Here is a 24,085-nt window from a genome sequence, read left to right on the forward strand (position 1 = left end):
AAAAAAAACATTTAGGTGTTTGATGGAATTAAGTAAACGTGCTCAAGAACTTTAATGAAGTACACATTTGAGGTAGTTTTACTTTACTTGAGTTTTTTGACTTCATGGCTTTTCCATTTCTGTTCCAATACATTTCATATACGTATTGTACTTTCTTTAATCCAGAAAAGATATTCAACAGCTTAAGAAAAGTGATTTTAACACCTTATAAAATAAAGGTTTATTGTTTAAGGGAAACTACTCAAGAATTTAGAGCTTCAATTCTGTCATTTTTCAACTTTTTCCTGATTATTTTTTCAGACTTGGGTCACATTTGAGAGAAGGACCTTTAGTTGTAGGAGTATTTTATCCTAGGACCTAAACACAAGTTTTTCATTTAATTAAAAAGAATAAAGTATATATTTTTTGCTTCTGTCTTGAACAACAGCTGCTTATAGCTTGCAGCAGAAATGCCATGAGGATAAAAACAACAACTTATTTCTGAAGTAAATCAAAGACACGACACCGGTGTAAAGAAAGCAGCAGAGGCCGGGACATTTTATACAATAAGTTTATGTACACTTTTACACATCTTTAACAAAACAGCCATTCTATCGATACCCAGTATAGTGCTCTGAACGAGGAGGCGGCTCTGCTCCTTGAGATTTGGTTTGTTATTGCTGTCCTTCAGCTCAAACAGTCTCTGCTTCATCCAGTGTGTTGAAGAGTGATACGGTGGCGTGTGCTGCTGTAGAAAAATACTACTGACGTTAAATCTGCTTTATAGAGACCCGAGCCTTTCCGAGTGCCAGAGGGAGGACGCTGCAATATAATACTACGACCCAAAGGAGGGACAACATATCAAACCGCAAAAAAAAAGGTCAAAAACAGGGTCGCTCCCTCTTCATCTGAACTTTATACAATGCTGAACTGATACAACTCTTCCTGCCAATTAACTGGCATATAAAAACATTTCCGTCATGTTTAGTTTTTGTCTTTGAAAAAACATTTCTGGTAGATTTGAAAACATTACATATATTTACACCCTTTAGAGAATCTGATTTTGGTTTTCTGTCCAGCAACCCCAAAGACCGGCCATACCCTTATCACACGTGTGTGTATGTGCGTGTTTCTGGCTGAGTGAGTGTGTGTGTGTGTGTGTGTGTGTGTGTATCCCCTTTATTCTTGGCGAATGGCAGGCACATTTTCTTTTGTCAGTTGATGCGTGACAAACAAAAATCTGCACACACAGAACAATCATCAAAACAAAGGCACTCTGGGAAGGCTTGGGAAGGATTGGGGTAGTGTGTGTGTGTGTGTGTGTTACTGTTAAAATGAAGTGTGTGTGGATGCCATGGCATTTCTTGAAACTCAATGGCCCCTTTTTAATACTTTCAACTGAAAAAATCTCATTCAAAACATCTCCTTCATTCATCAAAAACAGAAACTGGTTTTACCCTCAATGTCACTCGTGTGTGTGTGTGTGTGTGTGTGTGTGTGTGTGTGTAGCCTCCAGGTTCAGGAGGAGGCTACTCCATCTCCTCTTTTCGTCTCTAAGGTGGACATGTCTCCAGGAATCCTCTGACAGTCTGTCTGCTTAGCAGTGTAGTCTCCATGTCAGCATATCATCATCATCATAATCATCATCATCAATAAGTCTGTCAATCATGCTCGAGGGGCAGGAGGAAAAATAAAAAAAGAGAAATCCGAGGAGTTGAAAACCAGGTAAACATTCAGTGTGATGGATCCCTCCAGCTGCCTCGTGTACCCAGAGTTCTTAGAGGCAAAGCAGGAGGGTGGGGGGGGGTCTATTATTTAAAAAACAAATTTAAATAATTCATCTTTCGATTGGTTTCTTTAAAATACAAAAGAACAACAGACATGATCCCAGGTGGGGGTTTCCAGTGGTTATTTGACGCAGAGCAGCCCCCCCACGTTGGACACAAACTCCTCCAGGCTCTTGAGGAAGGCCACCTTCTGTTTCCGGTCCATGGTGGGCGGCGTGCTGCTCGCCGTCAGCTTGTTGAAGGCGTCGGCCAGGCGCTGGTAGATGACGGCGTCTCTCTGCGACGACAGGAGGTTCTCCACCAACTCCGAGTACTCCGCCTGAGGGAGGACAAACACACCGTCAACATGTCAATAAAAACATTTAATAAAAGAGTGATTATAAATCAGCAAGAAAAAGTGGCTTTGTTACGCCGTGTGTCCACTAGGGGGCGCTGGCGGGCTTATTTCAGCTGCTTGGTAATATTTTGTGGTTAAAATGCTCATGTAGCAAACAAAAGCCCACACAACACAACAACGTATATAACCTGCTCATAATCCTTTAAAGTATTGTATTCAACAGAAGGACAGCTTTATTAATAAAACCTCTGCTTATAGGGGAAAAACCCACCACTGAGAAGGAAATGATTAATCATCTTAAAAGTGTTCAGTGGATTTTACGAAGCTGGAACATGTCCACACATTTCACATTTCCAACCTTTATATTGATATTTTTTCTGTATCTTTTCTATTGCCAACCGTCGGTGACTTAGTATTTATTCTCTGATCTGGGTTGAACCTCTGCTGGAGCTTCCTGGTGCTGACAGGTGTGTGGTTTTGAATCTATTTCCTCACCTGGTGCAGGCACACAAGTGTGTAGAGGGCTTCTCCTGCTGCCACCGTCATCTCCGTGTTGTGTTTCTGCAGGACCAGCATGTCAAACACCAGCTGGAGGCACAGGCGGTGTGAAGAGGAGGGTTATTATAATGCAAAAGAGGCATCAAAAATATGTAGATAGACTGTATTGTTTGCTCAGAAATATGTCGTATTTAATATTCAAACTCACCTCAAACCACTTTTGGAATCATTACATGTACAGGTTTTATTTTGCTTTATTTTGAGCATTACCTTGAGGAAGTGACGGGTGGCAATGAAGAGCGGCGTGTCTTTCTCCTGGTTTTTAGCGCACTGCTCAGCGAGAGGAGACAGAGCCTCCAAACACAGCTGGCTGACCTCCGAACTCATTCTGAACACACGTTAAGGAGCCCAAACTACACACAATACACGTGTTATCTTTGCTGAGGGGCTGTGAAGAAAACTGGCAGCCTCAGGTGGACGCAAGCCCCGGTTTGGTTCTTAAGAATGTTTAATATAATATTGTTTTACCCCCAGTCTAAAATATATATTAGGGGAATATAAGTTTGTTTTGGCTAAATAATTATTTAAGTTCAAAGAGACAATAAAAAAAACAATATGAGCAAATAACACACATAAACAAATAAGGCAGTGAGAGGATACGAGGTCATTCCCAGCTCCAGGGAGAACATGAGGCTTTTGAAGAGTTCTTCAGGCAGTTGAGGGATCTTCTCTGGGAAGATCTCACAGATGAAGGTGATGAGTTTGTAGTACTGGTTACACAGGGAGGGGAACTGGAGAAATAACCAGGACAGGATCAGCAGGAGCTCACAGAACACGGATACAGAAATATGAAGCCAGGTGGGCGATATGTCATGGATCTTATATCACAGTATATGTCATTTAATATCAGTGTAACTAGTGTTCACCTTGAGCAGGTCCTGAGACATGAGAGGGAGAACGATGTTGACGCCGTACAGAACAACATCTGCCGCCGACACCGGCCGGCTGGAGGCTGGGGTTCCCTGGTCCTGATTTCTAAACACCTCGTCTGAAACACAGAGCAGCTTCAAAATTAACAAGGAGAAGGAGATTACATACCATAGCAACAAGGTAGCCACAAGTTACGGACGTAAATACAAACGAGCAGCGGACTGACCGGTGTCGCTGAAGTCGATGAACTCTTTGGACAGCAGGTTGGTGAGCAGCTCCATGATGAGCAGCAGGTCCTGGTACTGGTCCTCCTCCGCCGTGGCGTCGCTGCGCTTCCTGCACTGGTTGTTTTTGGCGTAGACCTGCAGCAGCGTCAGACACGCCTCGTACAGCTTCATGCACTTCGCCTGGACCGGGACACGGAAGAGAGAGTTAGCATCTCACTGGATCTCCGGGATCATTTATTGATTCATTCAAGAAAGATCTGCTATGTTCCTGAACTGGTAGAAGTGTCTCATCTTTGTGTTATCCTTTCGGCCTGACACATTTTTCTATTCCTTAAGCGCTTAAACAGGTAACAGTGGGGGTACGTTTAAGAAGTCACTCACCTCTCCAAGGTAACAGATCTGCTTGTGAGCCACTTCCACGAAAACCTCAATGATGAGGTTTATAGTCTCTGGCGTGTTGCTGTAGACCTGAGCAACGAGAGCAGACAAAATGATTTAGATGAAAATAATAATCCATGAACTAGCTTAGACTTAAGAAGTTTAATATTTGTTTAACCGCCTTCGCTCCTACCTCCATGAGACCGATGCAGCTGGACAGGAAGTCCATGAGGAAGGAGAAGAGCTGCACCACGTTGTCGATCTGCGTTGCCTCGGCGATGCCGCACAGCGCCTCTAGCGTGGCGATGATTTCCTGTTTGACGGCTTCCTCCTGGCTGATCTGAGCAAAGTTCTCCTGGTTGATGAGGTTCAGGAAGCGCTGCTGCAGAGGGTGGAGCACCTGCAGGGACACGGGGAGTCTCAGGTTAATAAACGGTTATAGGATGTGTTCATACTGTCCTTCCTCCATTATATTCTTCATGTAGCCAAACATTTGAAGTACAAAGTTTCTATCCGTGCTTTATTTTGCAGTAAATTAACACATCTGATGGGACTATTTAACATGTGTTACGGTGTTTACTAAGGTTCAGCTTTGACTTTGTTGTTTTCCATTAACAAAAACGTATGCTAATAAAATATGATTAATAATTGAAATGCCTTTATCTACCAACCTATGTGTTACTACATCTAATATCGGCACCACATTGAGGAACTGCAACATCAAAATGCTCTTATTTATAAGTGATAAAATACAGAATGTCATGTTTGATACGATAAGTGTACTTTGTAATTTCCCAAAACAGTATTTAGAAATCAGGACTTGTACTAGTTATGGAGCATTTTGACACTTTGATATTTTTACTTTACTTAAGGATCTCAGAACTTCTTTCATCACTGCTGAAACATCTTAAAGCCCATTTCTAGGAAGCTGCTTTTAAGCTTTTGAACTATCGCTGTCGTTGCACAGACCTGCAGCAAGACAGATACAAACTTCTGACTCTTTTTGACCCCCTATCAAACTAAATCGAGAGGCCTGAGGATGGCAGTGATTCCTCGGTGCATCGAGGCAGAGATTGAGATCGCGGAGCTGTAACATAAGGGCTGTTTGATCAGTTGTCCGCTCCCTATCTCCTCCGCCTCCTACTCCTACAGAGCCATCAGAGTTCAGACAAAGCAGCTGCAGGAGCCGACAGCTGCTGTCCCACCCACCCATACACCCCCCCCCACTCCTCCTCATAATTACTCTGGAGTCATTGTGGCTTTGCACCCACATTTACTACCGTCAGCCTATTAAGACAAAAGGCCTGCAGGATCACAAAGAGGATCATGTTATACACGCGGGAGGACGGCCTGCATCCATCACTCCTCCGACTCCTCCGACTCCTCCGAGCTCCATATCTCTGGACATCAACGACTTGTTTTGGTGTATTTTTAACGAAAACTACAGGAATTATTCTGTAAGATGCAATATCAGATGTTTGATGCTCCACTTAAAGGATCGTCTCAGTTGAGTCTTACTGTTTTTAGTTTTGGTCGTTATTTCTATCAGATATTATTACAGTAACATTCTAGTCCTTTCATTATTAGCTGAGGTAGCACAGCGACAATGGGTCCAAACAAAGAGCAGTCAGTCCAAAAGGATTATGTAACCAGCTTTATCTGGAGGCACAACTGAAAATTAAAGCCCCTAAAAAATTGGAAGTAGAACAGACCCTTTACATTTGGAAAGCAAAATAGGATATAGTTGGAATTTCTTGCTGGTTAGATTATCAAAACTGTTGCAGAATAATGCTTTCCAATTCTGCTCTTGATTCATCAACACAACTTTTCTTTTTCCAGTGATATGAAACACCAACACACACACATTACCTCGGCCCAGTATTGCTGCTTGGCATCAGAGTCCATGTGAGCGAAGCCCCCCAGGACCAGAGCCTTCATCAGAGTCCGCTGCACGGGGCTGGACAGCAGGTGGAGCGGCGGACTGCGGCTGGCAAACTGCTTCGCCAGACTCCACCAACCCTCACACTGAACCACGATGTTCGCCCTGAAGAGAGGAGGAGGAGGATGAGGATGAGGAAGAGTCTGTTAGAGTGTGTGGTGAGGTCAGATCTGATGTAACCTGCACAAATCTGCAATTTAGGGCATATTGATTTCCACATCAATGACCTCTCATAAATATAAATAAAATTGGGCCTTTCATTTCCTGTCGATCAACACTTCTATTTCCACTCACCTCTCCCTCTTCTCCACCAGCGTCACCAGCAGCTCCACGGTGTCGTTGGCCAGCCCCGGCTCTGAGCTCCACACCGACAGGTTGTTGATCACCTTCTCCAGGAGATATCCCACAATCCACTGGGCTCCCTCTGTGTCGGCACCGAATGCTGTGATCAGGGGGATGCTGACCTGAGGAGAGGGGAGGAGAAACATCTGGTATTAATTTGCCATACCACAGTGGAATATGCCCCATGTTATGTAGCGGCTCCTACCTGCTCGTACAGCTTCTCGTCCACCAGCAGGTACGTCTTGGCCCAGCGTCTGAGGAACCACATGATGTCCTTCCCCATCTGCGGGCTCAGCAGACCCGTCAGACTGGCTCTCGTCGCTCTGGACTCGACCTCCGACGTCCGCAACACCGCAGACAGCAACCTGAGAGAGAGGAACACAAGAGAGAGAGGGGGGTGGATTTATAGGTATAACAGGAGTCGTGAGAGGAGGGAACAGATACAGCTGTGAGGCATGAGAGTAAGAGAGCAGTAGCTGTGAAAGTCAGGAGGAAGAGTGAGAGGAATATGACTGAAATAGATGAAATGATACAAACATTTGACATGATTTTACAGTCATTTAAATGTACCGAGCAATATGCATTCATGGAATTGGATGAATAGAGAACATCTCACATATTAAACGTGGAGAAATTGCAGCAAATAAAGAAGGGCTGGTTCTAAACCAATGATGTCAGTTGTGTGGACGCACTTTGGGGATTAAAACGAGATCATTTAAACTAAATAAAGAGTTATTTAGACGTGCACTGCAAAGACGAGACCATTGTGCACGGGTAATAAATTGTTGCTCTAGATAGATGTGTATTTTATTACAAATTGGGAAATGATTGAGTTTCAGTAGCAGGTATAAGGTATAAACATAACACGACGACTACAAACGATTTATTAAATGATGGATTAGTTGATCCATGAATAAAATAATATCATCATTGTTTGGAGCAATCTGTATTAGTCAAGTAAGGAAATGATTCAAATCAAATTTCCTTACTTCAGAAATTAAAGTCTTAAAATCTTTAAAGGAGGAAAAAATAAATAATAAATAAAATGGAATAAAAAAAATGACAGCAGCAAGTCTATATACAAAACTACAGTAGAAAGGACAAAACCACAAGAATATTCAATACAAAATGTTCTAGATAACTTAAACTGTTCTAAAATATACGAGACGAGAACCTAGTCAAGCTACATTTTACAGATAATTGGGATTCTGGTTAAATCCCCATTAACTGCAGCAGTCATCATCTTATTACCCTCTGGGGAGTGGGCTCCACTAAGTCATGTCCATGTACGCACACCATATAGAGGACAGAGGGCTTAAAGAAGCAGCTTATAGGACGCCCCCCCCCACCCCCGCAACTCGAGGACAGTGCAAAGTTTCACATTGTTTGCAGAAAACAAAACCTCGTTGACATTTAAGTTGCCGAGGTTGGACGCTCGCCGATGGGGAAACCTGACGCCGTCGACCAATCATCTCTGCATTCTTCTGTCACTGCCATCACACACACACACACACACACACACACACACACACACCTTACATAACAAACAATCTAGAAAACACAGGAGCGGCACAACCTTCAACGGCCAATGTCACCTGCTGCTATTGTCGGCACTGTGATCTCACACACACACACACACACAATTGTTGTTGAATAACTAAATACGATCTCTTAGCGGGAACTAGATACGCTTTTCACACTTGCTGTGCATTTGATTATTATGCTGGAGTATTTTGAGAGGCACGGCTTTGCACTGCAGAGGAAACGTGGGAAGATTTTTATCTAATTAGTAGAAGAAATGGACCACAATGCAATGCAGCAACACTAGGTTGAGGGTTTAATAATTATACACACGCTGCTTTATGCTATAAAGGTAATAAAAGGCTGGTTTGTCATTTGTTTTTAAGTTAGAAACATCAGCTCCTGGGTTATTAATCGTTCATAATATTGTAATAAAAATGCTTTATTGTCACTTAATTAATTAATTTGAGCTTAAGACATCAAACATGTACTTTTCTCAGTTTTATATCTTTGGTAGATTGAATATCGTTGTCTTTAAAATTGTTGGTTGAACATTTTTCTAAATTTTCCAGCATTTTTTACATAAAAACAACTGATTTAAAAAACAGAACCAGAAAAAAATCAACAAAGGAAATAATTAAAATGTGCAGTTCTGGTTTAACATCTTTAACTTCAAATCATGAAGAGGTCACACATATTTCTGTTGTCTTATCAAGGGAGCACATGTTCAACTTTTTAAAAAGGACACACCTCCAAGTGTTTAATCCTCACCCAGTTTACGTGGAAATAAACTCGTCATATCTTGGTGACAGATTTATTAACCTGTGTGTTAGTGTGTGTGTGTGTGTGTGTGTGTGTGTGTGTGTGTGTGTGTGTTGAGAGTTTTGCAAGTTGGTCTGAAACCACATTAAAGGAAAACCACAGTGAGAGGGTGTGTGTGTTTTACTGGCTGCACATTCAGACAGTGTGTGTGTGTGTGTGTGTGTGTGTGTGTGTGTGTGTGTGTGTGTGTGTGTGTGTGTGTGTGAAAAACCTTTGGCTTTATAGGACAATAACTGCGACAACCATTTGACAGCAGTCTGCCTGGACCTTGAGCTGGAACAGCTTTTCAATCTCAGACTTGTCCCTCATTCTTCCTACACATATTTGTTCTTAGATAGCCGGAGATTCAACCTGCCGTCGACCTTCCGGTCCTATATACCAGTAAGAACATTTGCAGTACTTTCATCACATGGAAAGCCTTCAAACCCAACAAAGGAAGACCACACATTCCTTACAAACTCAGGGAAATGTTCTTTAACCAGAGTTTGAAGTACCTGAATACCTATAAGCAACAATATTTCACATGTTTCTCCACACATATCCTCTCCTCCACACTATGTGATTAAAGCCATAAATGCCAAAGTGATCGGTGGAGAACAAACTCATATAAACGTTATAAATAAGCACCAGATTCTTTAGTGGACATTCTTGCTCTTGCATCAAAGCCATGCGAGCGTTTTGCATTCTGCAGAATTTAAAATGACTCCTGTACCGGATGACGGAGTCTGTGCGGTTGCAGCCCGGTATGGAGGAGGCCTTCTCCCCCGGGGAGCCGAGGATCTGCAGCGTGGTGTTGATGTCCACCTCTGTCGAGTGCTTGATGGAGAACTCCATCACCTCTGAGGGGATCAGCGGGGTTTCTCCCTGAGAGTCGTCTGCTAATACGTAACCTGGAGGAGGAACACAAAGTTGATCCATGAATAAAATAATTAGCCGCTCATTTTTCTGAATCTTTTAGTTATTTACATCAATCTGAATATGTCAACTAAGGAAATTAGTCAGATTAAATTATAATGAAAATATTCAACTGTTGCTCTACATAGATAGATATGTATTTTATTGATCTCAAATTAGGGAAATGATTTAGTTACAGTAGCAGCAGCGGTGCGTTCAGACATTGAATTCTTAAAATCTTTAAAAAGGTGAAAAAAACAATACAATTAATTCAATTCAATTGAATTAAATAAAATAAAAAATACAGCAGAAAGGACCACAAGAATACTCAATATAAAAGGTTCTAGATGCCTTAAGACTGTTCTTAAATATTTTAGAGAAGCAGAAAACATATGTCCATAAGGTGGTTTATAAATGACAGTTGTAATAGCTTCAGAATACGATATAAAGAAATAACAGTAGGGTGTAAAGTCGGCTTTATTTTACCCCACCATATCTCTGAAACATACTATATTCCAATCATAGTAAAAAAAATAACAGATTTCACCGTAAAAGGCAGCTTCTTTAGACCTACCCGAGTTAATGGAGCATTTACAGGTCTTTAATGAAGCTGATTCAGACAATATGTCATCAACACAAACCCACACAGCGGGTGGGGTTCTGTTTTCTGTCTGGTCCACAAATAAAGTCTGTTTTGTGGGATTAAGTGCGCTGGTAAAGTCATTTATGAAAACTATAACAAGTGAATGAGAACATCATACAGCTTTCAGTCCTGTGTGCATTACATTTAAAACCATGTGAGGATTTGTGGGAACTGAACCCTCTTAATATATATATGTACACATGTTTAGATATCTGGAATACCGCGAGTGTAGTTCAAGTTATTATGTGTGTGCGTATATTCTAAAATCACCTAATTTAATTTACATATGACCAAAAACAGGGGTAAAAAATGCCATATGTAATCCCTGTAGTGAGTTTGATGTATGAATAAAAGGTGTGCAAAGAGAAAAACCTAATTTAGAAAATTAAAAGGATAATCAGACAACATTTTCTAAAATAAATGGACACAAAGACACAGAGTGTATGTCCTGCTGCTGACCTGAGACCAGTATGAGCCAGTGGATGTCCTCGTAGAGGTCGTCCAGGACTTTGCGGTCCATGGACTCGGGGTCCGACGTGGCCATGAGGTGCTGCTGCGTCCTCTGCAGCTGACCGTGCAGCCGCGTCACCCGGTCCTCCAGCAGGCTGCGGGGAGAGGACACGAAAACAAGTTAACACGGGAAACACAGCTTATGCTACGTCCTGCACTCCAGGATCACTCCAGGATCACTCCAGGATCACGGTCAAACTCCAATACATTTAAACAAATTCAAACGAAACTAAAGGTCAAATGAAAAACTTTCCCACACATTTAAAATCCCCGCAAGAATTGCCTTGCTGACAAAATATGGATGCATAAAGGAAGGTTTTAAGACTCTAAATCTTGCCACATGTATATATGCTACTAACTTTATATTCAGTTGCTATGTGTGTGTATATCTGTTGTGTAGCAGATGTGAAAACAAATATCCCCCTCGGACAATAAATCGAAACCTAATCTAAGCCTTGGAAAACAAGGGAACTAATTGCTCCATTTACAAATAAAATCCTGATTTCATACAACACATTTTACCACAGGAGAGGATATGAACGGGGTTATGTATGTGTGTGTGTGTGTGTGTGTGTGTGTGTGTGTGTGTGTGTGTGTGTGTGTGTGTGTGTGTGTGTGTGTGTGTGTGTGTGTGTGCGTGTTTACTTTGTGAGCAGGGGGATACAGTGGTCGGCGGCCACTCGTCCCAGCATGCCGATACTGGACAGCTGGTCGCAGAAAAGCTCTCTGTCGTCTTCCTGCAGCTCGTTGATCTCTTCCTCCTCGTGGGACGAGATGCCGTTCACTGACTGGAAAAATAAAGTAAAATGTATCAGGAGGAGGAGGGTATTTCATAACGACACAATTAAATAATTATTTCTACATGTTCAGTCAAACAGTTAAATACACATTTTTTTAAGGTCAGCCTTCAATTTTTCCTTCCTTTATTAAATTACCGTAATTTCCGGACTATAAGCCGCTACTTTTTGCACAACCTTTGAACCCTGCGGCTTATAGTCCGGTGCGGCTTTTCTATGGATTTTTCAGGATTTTTGTGACATCGTAAGAGGTTTTGTTTTGGTTTGTTCCGCTGTTGTACGGCACTACTTTGCCTGGCGGAAGGGCATGTGATCAGACACACAGTCACGGGGGAAAAGAGTGGTATGTTGGTCACATGTCCGTCCGCCAGGCAAAGCAGTGCCATACGAATTAGCGCGAAAAAAAGAGACTAGATTAGCAAGAGCAAGACGAGTACTGTAATTTCCGGACTAAAAGCCGCTACTTTTTGCACAAGCTTTGAACCCTGCGGCTTATAGTCCGGTGCGGCTAATGTATGAACAAAACAGGATTTCCCCCTAATTTTAGCTTGTGCGGCTAATATTCAGGTGCGCCTTGTAGTCCGGAAAATACGGTACGTTGTGTTTATCATTCCTGAGAAGTGATATATAGCTTCAGAGTCTCACCAGGTTGCGGGTGCCGTCGGGAGCGGCTAAGTGACACTGGATGTACGAGTTGAAGACTTGGATCGCCGGCTGGACGAAGCAGCCGCGAGGAAAATGCTCCTCGTCCTGAACGAGCGTCAACCAGGACTCCAGCAGCTTGTCGTACGCCTCCATGTAGACCATGTCGTCTTTATCCAGCTGAGGGAACAGACAAACAGTTATTACATTGAGAGTGATCACACCTCCGGGTTCTGTTCTGAATGACTTGGAAGTGCTAATCTGAGGCAGAGGCTGCAGGTGTTATTACTCACCACCTCCTCTAGGGCGGCGCTGCGTCCGAATGAGCAGGTGAGCAGCGTGAGGCAGTTGATGAAGGAGGTGAAGAGGTCGGTGGGCAGCGCCGTTAAACACGTCCGAGGGAACATGGTTATCAGATTGGAGATGATATTTGAGATGCCCATCGCCTCTGAGTCCTCGATCTCAATCCTGGGGATGCAAATTAGAACAATCTAATTAAGAATCTGCATACTTACTTTGTGTAGTACACTTTTTATCGATCTGTATCTCAGGGTGAAAAAATAACTGTAGATTTCATACAGCATGTTCTATAAAACAAAAACCTGTGACGATCCCGTGTCATTTCCCGAGTCCACTGGCATCATGTTTAGTGGTAGAAATCAATTTGCACATCTTGACCGAAGTTGTCCAACTGTTTCTTTTCAACATTTAGTTGACTCGTGCTTTGGCCTGAGGAAGTGCATTTTCCACTCTGCAGGCTGGGGCTAAACTGGGGTCAGTTTCCAGTTCACCCTCTGGTGACTCAGGGTTTGGAAACTTTAGGACAACTTGACCTCTGAGCAGTTTTCCACAGCTGCATCTGAGGTTATATTTATGGTATTTCTGCCTCAAAGTGCAGCGCACACAGAACAAAATGATAGAACAAATGGCTGTAATTACACTCCTCGTATGATGGAGCATTTCACCGTCATCAACGTACCGTGAAGCATGAAGTGACACGTGCATGGACGCGCTTAAATCATATTTTGCTCGCAGAGGCTTGTCATTTGAAATGTTCACAATCAGGATAGACCTAAACACAGTGCCCGTAGAATTCATATGAGGAGATATTGAATGATTCCAATAGGAAGAAGTTAATGGTTTAAATACTCGCAGCAAATGGGAGGATTGCGTGACTGTACCGCATGAGAAATAACGGAGAGCAGGCAGAAAGAGGAAACCAAAAACAAAAGTCTAAATCCATTGTATGTGAGGGAGGCGAGAGGAACAAAAGAGGGGAAACAAAACATATCAGAGTCAAAGGAATCGGGCTGGAAAGTGTTGGGATTTATCCAAAAATGTGTTTCTAATTGAAAACACACTTCATAATAAGTGTGTGTCTGTAGTCGCAGCACTGCAGGGTGACACGGGAAATGTACACAATACTCTAAAAACATCGCCACTAAATAATGTTCCTATTATGCAGTTATAAAACCCTAACAAACTACACAACATGTGCTGCAAATATGACCTCACAAATACAAATAAATACCTATCACGCATTTAAAGGCAAAATACCATCACTGATTTAATTATGACATTATCAATTTCACATTAATAGTTGTCACAGAAAACCTGACATTTTACAGACTTTCAATATATTTTTGGGGTATTTAAATAGCAGAAACAAAGATATTTAGTGGGCAGAATATTTTAGAGTTGGATGAATAGACATATCTTTGAATATAAAGTGATTCAGTTCTTAAACAGTGCAAAGCTGTTCCTCTACCTCGGTTTGCTACGTTTCTGCAAAGGTAATAAAAGGAAACTCGAAATATGTGCTGAAACTCCAGGAGGAATTTGCAACACCACCTCTTGAGGTTTTTCTGCATATTTTTGCCGAGTCGAAATAAAAAAAGTGTGAGCGCTGAGTTTGTGTTTGAGCCGACACACACCTCTGCACAGCCGGTCAGAGGAACAGTGTGTGAGAGGCCTCGCTAACCCCTATCAGATGGAGTTAAATTGCGAGCAGAACTGTTCAATCATTGCAGATCGGCCATCCCTCTCCGCATGGTTTTCCGATGAGGCAATTGGAAAAAAGCTCCAAGAATAGGTGATTACAGACGGAGCGGGAGAGGAGAGAAGAGAGAGGGAGGGTTTGGGAGGGAGAGACCCCTACTCACTGGATCACATGGTGCAACAACAAGCTGGTGTTTGTGTGTGTGTTTTATATATTTATACATGTGAGCGTGGTCCCTTAATTCAGATCAGAACCCCTTTGACCACACACACACACACACACCCACACCCACACCCACACCCACACCCACACCCACACCCACACACACACTTTTAAGAAATGTTGTTTCTTCTTAAAACTGGAACAAGTGTGTTAGATTTGTACACCTGGACTTAGGTATCTATCTCAGCTAGTGTCAGCATTTCAAATACTACAAAGCACTTCAATAAATACAATACAATATATATAGTGCATGGAGTAAATAGACATTTGAGGAGGACAGAGTGGTTCAATCGTCTGGTTGCTCCAATTTCTTTTTTTAGGGGCAATTTTGGCAAGATCAATTTCAGGCTTCATGACTGAACAACAAAGCCACTATAAGTCAGACGGGCGGATAATAAAATGGGGCATTATTGTTCAAAGTCTAGAAGCTGGATTTGAACCAACTGTAGTTTTTATCGAGTGAACAATATACTAAAAACAGTCGAGGCGAGTTCAAATAAAGGCCTGAAAACGTTGATGAAAAACAGCTCTGTTTTTATGAATCAAACTTTAATATAAATAAGGATTAGTTGCAGCCCTGGCAGACTTGAGACTAGATATTTAGACTTTGTTTGAGAAAGGGAAGAGTGTTTCTGTAACTGGTGTATGACCCTCACCTCTGCCTCACTAGCTGCTATAAACAGAGCAGTAATCTGCTTTAATGCATCCTCCTGAAGCCGTAAACAGACTCATTCCCAGCGATGCACACAGAACAATCAATGGGCTCCATCAGCCGCCGGAGAGGAAAGCCCCAGGGTAAGAAAACTCGTAACGTTTCTCAGCCCAAGATAGAAATCTTCTATTTCAGGCCATACAAAACACACACCTGCCCTTCAGTTTATTCTATAATTTTTCTGGAAGTCACAAATGATTTCCTTGATTTATTCGAGTGCAGATTGAGTATTACTTCTGCAGGAAAAAGGATAAAAACAAGGGCTTTACTTCTGATTGGAAACTCTGATTACAGACTCTGGACTCTGAAGTCCAAAATGACGCCTCTGCGGGAAGTATTAGGAAAATTGGTTTTGACGCTGATCTTAAAAATGAAAAATGATTTTGTTTACTCAGAACATAGAGGTTCAGAACTGCTTAGTAAGGGGATCTTTAGCTGAATAAATTGAGCTAAATACTGAGTAGGGACACAATTTATTTGAGTGAAAACTGATGCCATTTCTATGCATCTTAATGACAAATGAAAACGCAGTATTGCTGAAAAAGGGTCAAAATTTCCCCCCAAAATATCAGTCAAAAACGTAGCTTGAATAAATACTTTATATACAAATGTAAACAAAGCTCAGATTTTCAGATATAATTCTATTTTGATTGATCAGTCATTTATTTTAAAAGTTGAAATAAAACAATTTCTAGCTCTTTTTTTTTAGAGAAAAGTCAAATTGACAAAATAATTAGAAAGTATTAAACATTTCTCTATTAGAGAGAAATGTTTGTTCATGTTTTAACTACAAAAATGTTCTCAAATAACTGCAGTAAGTCTGTCGTAGACTTTTGTATCTATGTTATTTCTGTCTTTTATTGTGAAGTGCGTATATAATATAATACATCTTATCAAAACACTTAATTATTATTAAATGCACAATATTTTATTGGTATACTCAACTGTATATTGATATTATTATACATCTGATGTACCTAATTATTCTGAATAGAATTAAATGAAAAAAGGCAAATTGATTAAAAAAAAAGTTGCATTTTTTAGAATTCTGTTTGCACGTTTTTGACGATAAAATACCCAATATTTTGGAATATTTCATTGATTTGCAACATCTCCCACAATAGTCCAATACAACAAGATTTAACTACCTTGAAAGCTAAAAAATATATGATAGATGTTGAATATTTATTTTCACGCTACTTACTCGGATACATTTTTATGTCTTCAAGAATGGTTTTTCCTTTTCACATCAAATGTTTTTGATAGCATCTGTCTGGATTTCCAGTTGATATACGGACCCCATACTTAAAAAGAAAGCCATCTTTTTGCAGTGTCAATTTACACTTAAACAGGAGCTTGTCTTCAGCTCAGTAACAAATACAGTATAGCGCAGATGCTAAATCAGAGGCCATTAAAACACAGACTCAACAAGCAATTTTTTCCTGTAAATAAAGCAGGAGCGGCCCAGAGTGACTCACATCTCTGCTGCGTTGGCCTCCATCACTTGTTGAGTCTCTGAGTTTAAGAAACATGAAATCCTTGAGATACCCGAGGGAGATAAACCGCAACTGAGACGGCAGCCAAGGTTTCCAGAGTTGTTCTGCTCACTGATCCCTCAATACTTCAGGTTTTATTAAAATAACCTCTTACATTTAGACTTTAACATATAAAAAGGCAGAGCTTATTGCCTAAATGATTCAGTCAATGTAGTCTAAGTTTGGTTTTTGACTTCATGTGATTTTTAAGCACTATTTTCCAATACATCACTGCACAGTAAGATTAATTTAGCAAAGGGAAAGTTCATTTATTTTAGTGTAGCGGTTGTGTAATAAGCTCAGCATCCCTAGGGGAGCTGCTTTCAAAAAGGTAGGTCTGAATTAGTTCCTTCTGTGGTTTCTAAAACCTCACTATCAAGACTTGCCAAATGTTCAGAATAAAGCATGAGAGGGATTAATGTGGCGTGATGAAAAGAGTTGAATGACTGCTTATATCAACTGGAACAAAAACAATGTAATATTCTCTAATCCCCTCAATGTGGACCGCTTCTCCATCTGGGGTTTTACCAAGAGTCTGCAGCCTGGTTTTATGGACTCCACTCTCTTATTGCAGTCATACCCATCTCATCACACCGTCTGTGTATTTTGTCCTGCAAAAAGGCCCGTTATGCTAATTTTCAGGTTCATATCAGTATTTAGTGTCTCTCCTGGGACATGTCTCCATGCTTTAATGTTCAGAAAGCTCTTTATTTCTCTCATACTACCTGTGCTGCATCACCTCTTTTCACCCTCTGTCTGAAACCAGAGCCCAGTCTGCTCTGATTGGTTAGATGGCCGGGTCTGTTGTGATTGATCAACCGCTTAGAGATGTCCCGCCCCTTAGCCTGTCATGTACAATGTGTTGGAGCTCTAGCCAACAGAAGTGCAGGTGTTACATAGTGATGTCACTAGAGGAAAACAAAGGAGCCCAAAGGAGGGAAAATAAAGGGAAAACAACAAAAATAATACGGCCCCTTTAAGCCTTTTAAAAACAGGCTCTAGCAATTTAAGATATTGTCATTAAATATTATTTTTTTACTAATAATGTCGTTCCTTACGCCACACGGTCACTTCTATTGTTTCAATTTTATTAGGGAGATTGAATTTAAGCTTTTGATGTTCTTTTCTTCAGCTTTTTTTTATTATTGCTTTTTGGTTTTCAAATAGTTTTTATTTGAATGCATTTTACATAAAGCACTATAAAACCTCTTGTTGCCAAAATGTGCTTTATCCATAAACTTGCCTTGCCTCACATTTAAAACCTGTGCAGGTCACTGCTTTGAGCCGCACTGTGAGCCGTGGGCTCTTTTATTTCGAGCTGGGATTCTGCCACTGAAAGCCAGGAGGCCTTACGGTCTTCAACGTCTGTACAAAATGTAATGGCAATCAATCCAAAAGTTGTTCAGATATTTCCCTCAAAGTGGTGACAGATCAACATTGCCATCCATAAAGTGCTGCCACTAACACGGTTAAGAGAGATTTAGTGCAAACAGAACGACTGTGAGTGAAGTGCCGCACTGACCCGTTGATCATGCTGAGCAGACCCTCCACCAAGTGTGCCAGGTAGGAGACCTGGGCGCTCTCATCGGGGAAGACGGGCCCGTGCATGGAGGCCAGCTGGGCCAGGCACTGCAGAGAGTCCTGGGCCATGTCCGAGTCCTCCCGAATCTTCCTGTGTACCTGCGAGAAGACAGAAGAAATGTACGTCTCAGTCTACGAGGGTTAAGAGGAATCTTATCAAGTACAAGTAGAACTGCAACATGTAACACTCATTTTCCACTTTTTGTGTATCGGCAGAGCTACAAGTCTGATTTAAGGTTTCAGATTCTCCCCGATTCACACGACCACCTGCAGGATTGCAACGCATCTACCCAACCTTCTCAGAGGGCTTTTTATAGATAACAGCAGGACAAAACGCTTAGAGTTAAAGTCCTTAAATGCTAATCAACAGGGAAAAAAACTTGCTGGAAAAATCAACCTATAGGAGTAAAACAAAGAAGGTGTAAAAAGCAGAATCAGCTTCATTTTTTTCCCCCTTGTTGACAGCATTGCATCATATAGTAAGAGGGAAAACATGTTTGCCGTCTCCACAGGAAGGTCAGAGGTCAGGATCACCTAAAGAGCAGCGACATATTCAGCTACACAACTCATGTTAGCTCCTCTGTGCCGTCTGGAAATATGTTAAACCGGTGTTATCATTTACAATTAATATAAGTCTTTGTTGAATGAGTTGTGGTGCAGAACGGAGTCTGGGTCAAGGTTTATATTTTTAGTTTTTGAATAATGGATTTAATTTGACTGAACGAAATGTGACTGGGATTTTAACTTTCTTATTAAATGTAAGTCTTAAAATTGTAATTTATTGAATGTGCATTTATAGAGTAGTACACCATTTTATTATAGGTTTTTTAAAGATGCAACCAGTGCCTTTAATCAAATGATAGATATGAAAGGGTGAGACAGAGGGGAGGACACGCGGCAAATGGTCTCAGGCCGGATTCAAACCTGGGTCCTCCAGCGCTACCAACTGAGCTATGCGACGGGCCATAGTACCATGTATTTAAAAAAAAAAGGAAAACATGATGAAATTCACCCTTAACTTAATGATGAATTTAAATAATTCAGAATAGAATTAAGTTTTTGCAAAGATCGACACATACTAATTATGTTAATGCAACCTAGAGGAGCTACTTAAGGGAGTGTCACAAGTTAAATAGTTAAATAAAAGAAGAATTTAAGGATTTAATAATCACACGTCTCTGTTCAGGTTTCTCCCGAGAATCCACAAGAACATGCAAAGAAGAAGTAGAAATATCCAAGACCTTTGCATATGAAATGTAAGTACATTTCTACTTCTTAAGGCTTTTATTTGAATTAAATAATTGTTTAAGAGTTTCCAATCCCTGCAAATGCCAAATGTGTCTACTGAAAGAGAACGAGGGACCCCGGCCCCTGAGAGTGTAAAACCAAATGTAATCTACAAGTGGTCCTTCTGCTCAGAAGCTCTGGTCATTTTCTGATGAGTTTTATCAATACAATGTATTAGAATAAACTGCACACAGAACACCACTTTGAAATAGAAAAGTTGTTGACCGGGAACGAAAAGGTGAACCTGCCTCCTGTCACCACTTTCAAAAACAGATCGGCTAAAAGCGCTCAGGAATAATACTCACTGGCGTCACCCGGCTCACGGCGAGCCGAGCCTAAAGCGAAATGGCGAATTGATTTTTTTTGTAACACGTCTGTGTCTTCAGACACTGCGACCCCCCGGTCTCAGACAAACAATCACTGAGCTTCGTCTGAGCCCACAGACAGCCTCAATCAAACCCAGAGCAGGAGATATCCGACTTCTGATGGAAAAAGCACTGCTCCAGTCAGTCTCATCTCAGCTCTGAGCTGCCGTTTGATTGTGGGATTTGGAGGTTTGTCCGGGCTGAGCTGTCACACTCCGACAACAGAGGAAGAAGCATTGTGTCACAGACAGACAGTTACAGTGAGGTAGCAGCACGGGTTTCCACTGACTGAACTACATGGACATCTGGAGCTCAAATACCTTCCTCCTGTGGCGTTCTTCAAGATTTCTTTCCTGTTCCTTCTTCTTCTTTATCGGTCATCCTGTTAAATCCACATCGACGAGAGCTTTTTCATCGGCTCCAGACAACATGTGAGAGCATGGCTCCATCGCAGAAGCAATCCAACTTTCATTCTCTCTTCTTCTTATTCTTGCTGCTTCTTCTTCCTCCTTCTCCCACTTCTTACTCCCTCCCCTCAGATTCTTTCCCACTGCTTCTCTTCAACTCCTCCTCCCCTCCTGTAGCTGGAGAGGTCCGTTACTCGAAAGCAGCTGGAAAGAGATCTCCGATGCTAACGTATCGCAGCCACTTCAACTGTAGTCTTTTTCTGCTGCTGCCCTCTTCCAGAGCGTGAAGTCATCCTCTGGAAGAGCTCAGTGAGAGGAGGGGGAGCTGGGTGGGTGAGTGAGCAAGAGAGAGAGAGAGAGAGAGAGCGAGAGAGCGAATGGGGGGGAGAGGTAGTGCAAGGCCAAAGGATTGAACAGCGCGAGCTCTGAAAAAGCAGCTGCACCAGCGAATGATCCATGCGATGCCAGTAATGTCAGTCGCCTTGAGTCAGACTATAGATACCCAACGTGTGTGTGTGTGTGTGTCAGTATGCAGGGAGTGGGAATGATGAAAGGAGAGAGAGAACGAGATACAACAATATGGAACATTTTGGGCATGCGGCTCAGATGACAGCACGCTGATTAATCGATGGTTTGGTATCTGCGGAGAGCTGGCGTTGTCAAAGTTGCTAACTTGCAGCTTATAACGGCCGCTTCGGCAGTGAGACTCTTTTTTTATGAAATTAAAAGTGCATAACGCAAAGGTTAAAAAGTTGACTGAACACAAAAATTAAAAAAATTAAAAAAGAGCACAAAAAATGATTTAGTGATTAAACCTTTTAATTGCAAAGAATAATTTCAGAGGACTTTAAATAATTATGTTCCTGACTAATCAAGTATTACATAAAAAGCTAAAAAAATTGTGAAACATGCTCAATATAATTCCCTACACACTAAGACCCAAAGACATTTAATTTACTTTCATATTTATGACAAAAAAGCATCAAAATCTTCACATTTTAGAAACAAAATCTTGGCATTTTTAAGTAAAAGATTATGAATTTATCCTCAAAATAGTTGCAACTCTAATTTAGATCCAACTTCAGTCAGTTGACATTGTTTGATACTCATTGCTGTAAATTAGACAAGACCTACAGATAACAAAATCCCTTTCTAAAAATAAAATATTACAACTGCATTGTCTCGAAACGTGTTATTGGGAATCTGTCATGAAAAGGACTTCCCTAAAAGAGATCCTATTCTGTGTTCACATGCTTTAAAAATGATGTTAAACAGAAACATCTCTGCAGACACATTTCTGTCTGTGCTAAAGAAGTATCGGGGTTCAGTAGGAGCCCTAATAAGGTGAGAGAATATAACTGGAGAGGAGAGAAAGGGCGAAGAGTAACGAGGTAGTGAGTCGAAGCGAAGAGAAAATGAGCTGAAATGAGAGAAAACTGGAGGGGAGGAGAGAAGCAGGTCGACAACGAGGTGAGGGAAAGAGGATGCAGAGAGAGCTGGACGACAGAGAGAGAGAGGAGGGGAGAACGACGGTGGTATTTATAGAAGGAGACAAAGCCTGGTGTCTGTTACCTCGGGGGCTCAGAGGCTCATCTTTCTGTTTTTTTCAAATCAACACTGAGCTTCCAACTTATTGTCTTTGCTCTCTTTTTCACCATCGCTCTCTCTCCCTCCCTCTCTCAGATTGGGTTACTGTCTGCCTGCAGGCCGAGTCTGAGGAGAATCAGCTGCAGCCTCATCAGTCGCTGCACTCCACACTGATTGTGTTTACGGCTCTCACTGCTATCTTTTTCCAGGAATCGTGGGGGAGGCTTCAATCACAATGAGGCCGTACACTGATACTGTGCATATGTCATATATTCTCTGGGAATTCAATTATAGAAACTATATAGATATTAAGAATAATAGCATCGTGTGTGTGCACAGATGCCAATTTGAAGCGATGAAATAAACCAGATGCATCCAGAAGTGTGTGTGTGTGTGTGTGTGTGTGTGTGTGTGTGTGCGTGTGTGCGTGTGTGCGTGTGTGTGTGTAATTGTGTTTCATGTGGATATACACTCAATCATAATTTGGAGCCGCTCTCCAATCACTCCGAGCCAAACAGAAACTAAAGACTCACAGAAACACAAACACACAGCTGAGGCCAAAATTACAGACGCCTCAGTTTGTGTAATCTCTTCTTCTTTTTTTTCCTTGCGCTGTGGTCACCAGGTGTTAAATCGACAAAAGTATAGTGTGTTTATTTCTGAAGAAGGACAACAAACACCGGGTTCTTCTTCCTTTTTCAATCTACCGAGGACGATTCATCCCCAAATCTCCCTCACACGCACTCCACTCCCTGCCTTCAATCTTTTCTGTTTGTCTCCCCTTTCTATTCCTGCATATTCTCTGTTAGGATTATCCTTGTTCTTTCATTCTTTCTTGTGTTTATCCATCTTCAAAATCACTACATCCCTGAGTCAGAGATGCCAGCAGCTGAAGTGGAAAAGAGATGAATACTCTTCAACAAAAAACCTTGAAAAAAGACACTTCAAGCATTGGATTCAAAATTGGTTTAGCAGCAAACGAAATGGATGCGTCACACTGATTTCCTATAATATGCGCATGTCCTCTCAGTAGAGGGAGCTCTGGATCTCAGACTCTGTGGGGACCAATATCCATCAATAATGATTCAGGCTTCAATAGGCTGTTTAAATACATGCCCACCGCAGCGTTTTTATTTCCATTAGATATGATGCTCTTCTCAATCTTGTAATTGCCATGCTCTTGTTCAAACAGGTCACCCCGGGGGTTTGAGGTTAAAGGCACTGACCGTTAACAACATTACACTGCTACATGTCAGTGTGTTGGGACTGGAATCAAGAGCAGTCACTTTGTAAACAAGCAAACAACAGTTTTGTGAAGTAATTTTAGTTGGAAATCAACAAGCCCCCAGGAAGTGCTCGGGATTCTGAGGAAAATATTCGTAGTGGCCAAACGGCGGTACTACAACGTCGGTATCAGTCCGTGACGTCACCGGGCCCAGAAATACTTTTTCCCATTGACTTACATTAGGAAACAGACGTCTGTTAATCGATGGATAATTTATAACCAAATAAACTTCCCATAATAGGTATAGGTATAATAGGAACTGGATACAGCATCGGAGGCGGGCCCTCGTTCATTCGTATGAGAGCTGCTCATTGGCGCATGAAGACAAAATGGCCTGAGATTCTCTAGAGCAAAACGCCAAAAATTACCCGTCATGCCTGGCTGTCGAGAGCATAGAGCATGCGCAGTTGAGTTTCCCCTTAAGCCCCGCCCCCGATCTCCCGCTGTATCCAGTAATTATTATACATCCATGGAAATCCAGTGTGAGGCACCTGATGTGTGTCTAATAATCCATCAGTGACTGTGGGTGTTATTTGTTTCGTACTTTCATTGTTGCTTTTACATTAAAATAAGTTTGACTGTTACATGTGGCTTCTGTTTGTCATGCTGACTACTCTTTAGTGATGGGTTCCCAGAACTCAGGGAAGAGCAATGATGGGGAAATCTATAAAAATAACCCCTGATTGTAGGAATAATCCTTTAGTACGGCGACTAAAAACCATGCCTGAGTGATGAGAGCAGCGGCCTCCAATACACTATGATCGCAGAGGAGCCCTGGAGCCAGTTAATGGGAAACTGACAGACACCAACCCACAGAGGGACAAAGCCCCCACCCCCCATGAGTCGCTCAACAGGGTAA

The 24,085-nt window shown here is 41.7% G+C and overlaps 1 protein-coding gene across 1 annotated transcript in view; it reads right to left on the reverse strand.

The window, feature by feature from the left end:
- Nucleotides 1–510: 510 nt before the first annotated feature.
- The window catches only part of xpo4 (exportin 4), a 42,306-nt gene continuing 18,731 nt past the window's right edge, over nucleotides 511–24,085 (reverse strand). The window contains exons 8-24 of the mRNA XM_063887789.1: nucleotides 18,237–18,394; nucleotides 12,540–12,714; nucleotides 12,250–12,426; nucleotides 11,453–11,595; nucleotides 10,757–10,902; nucleotides 9,473–9,650; nucleotides 6,623–6,782; nucleotides 6,370–6,539; nucleotides 6,006–6,180; nucleotides 4,330–4,536; nucleotides 4,140–4,226; nucleotides 3,758–3,938; nucleotides 3,528–3,649; nucleotides 3,262–3,392; nucleotides 2,872–2,989; nucleotides 2,599–2,691; nucleotides 511–2,085 (exon numbers count right to left, since the gene is read on the reverse strand). Of these exons, the coding sequence (XP_063743859.1) occupies nucleotides 1,888–2,085; nucleotides 2,599–2,691; nucleotides 2,872–2,989; nucleotides 3,262–3,392; nucleotides 3,528–3,649; nucleotides 3,758–3,938; nucleotides 4,140–4,226; nucleotides 4,330–4,536; nucleotides 6,006–6,180; nucleotides 6,370–6,539; nucleotides 6,623–6,782; nucleotides 9,473–9,650; nucleotides 10,757–10,902; nucleotides 11,453–11,595; nucleotides 12,250–12,426; nucleotides 12,540–12,714; nucleotides 18,237–18,394 (2,619 nt within the window). The 3' untranslated portion in view covers nucleotides 511–1,887. The remainder of the gene's footprint in view (nucleotides 2,086–2,598; nucleotides 2,692–2,871; nucleotides 2,990–3,261; nucleotides 3,393–3,527; nucleotides 3,650–3,757; nucleotides 3,939–4,139; nucleotides 4,227–4,329; nucleotides 4,537–6,005; nucleotides 6,181–6,369; nucleotides 6,540–6,622; nucleotides 6,783–9,472; nucleotides 9,651–10,756; nucleotides 10,903–11,452; nucleotides 11,596–12,249; nucleotides 12,427–12,539; nucleotides 12,715–18,236; nucleotides 18,395–24,085) is intronic.

The sequence above is a fragment of the Eleginops maclovinus genome, chromosome 7, assembly GCF_036324505.1.
Source record: "Eleginops maclovinus isolate JMC-PN-2008 ecotype Puerto Natales chromosome 7, JC_Emac_rtc_rv5, whole genome shotgun sequence".
In the NCBI taxonomy this organism is placed as follows: domain Eukaryota; kingdom Metazoa; phylum Chordata; class Actinopteri; order Perciformes; family Eleginopidae; genus Eleginops; species Eleginops maclovinus.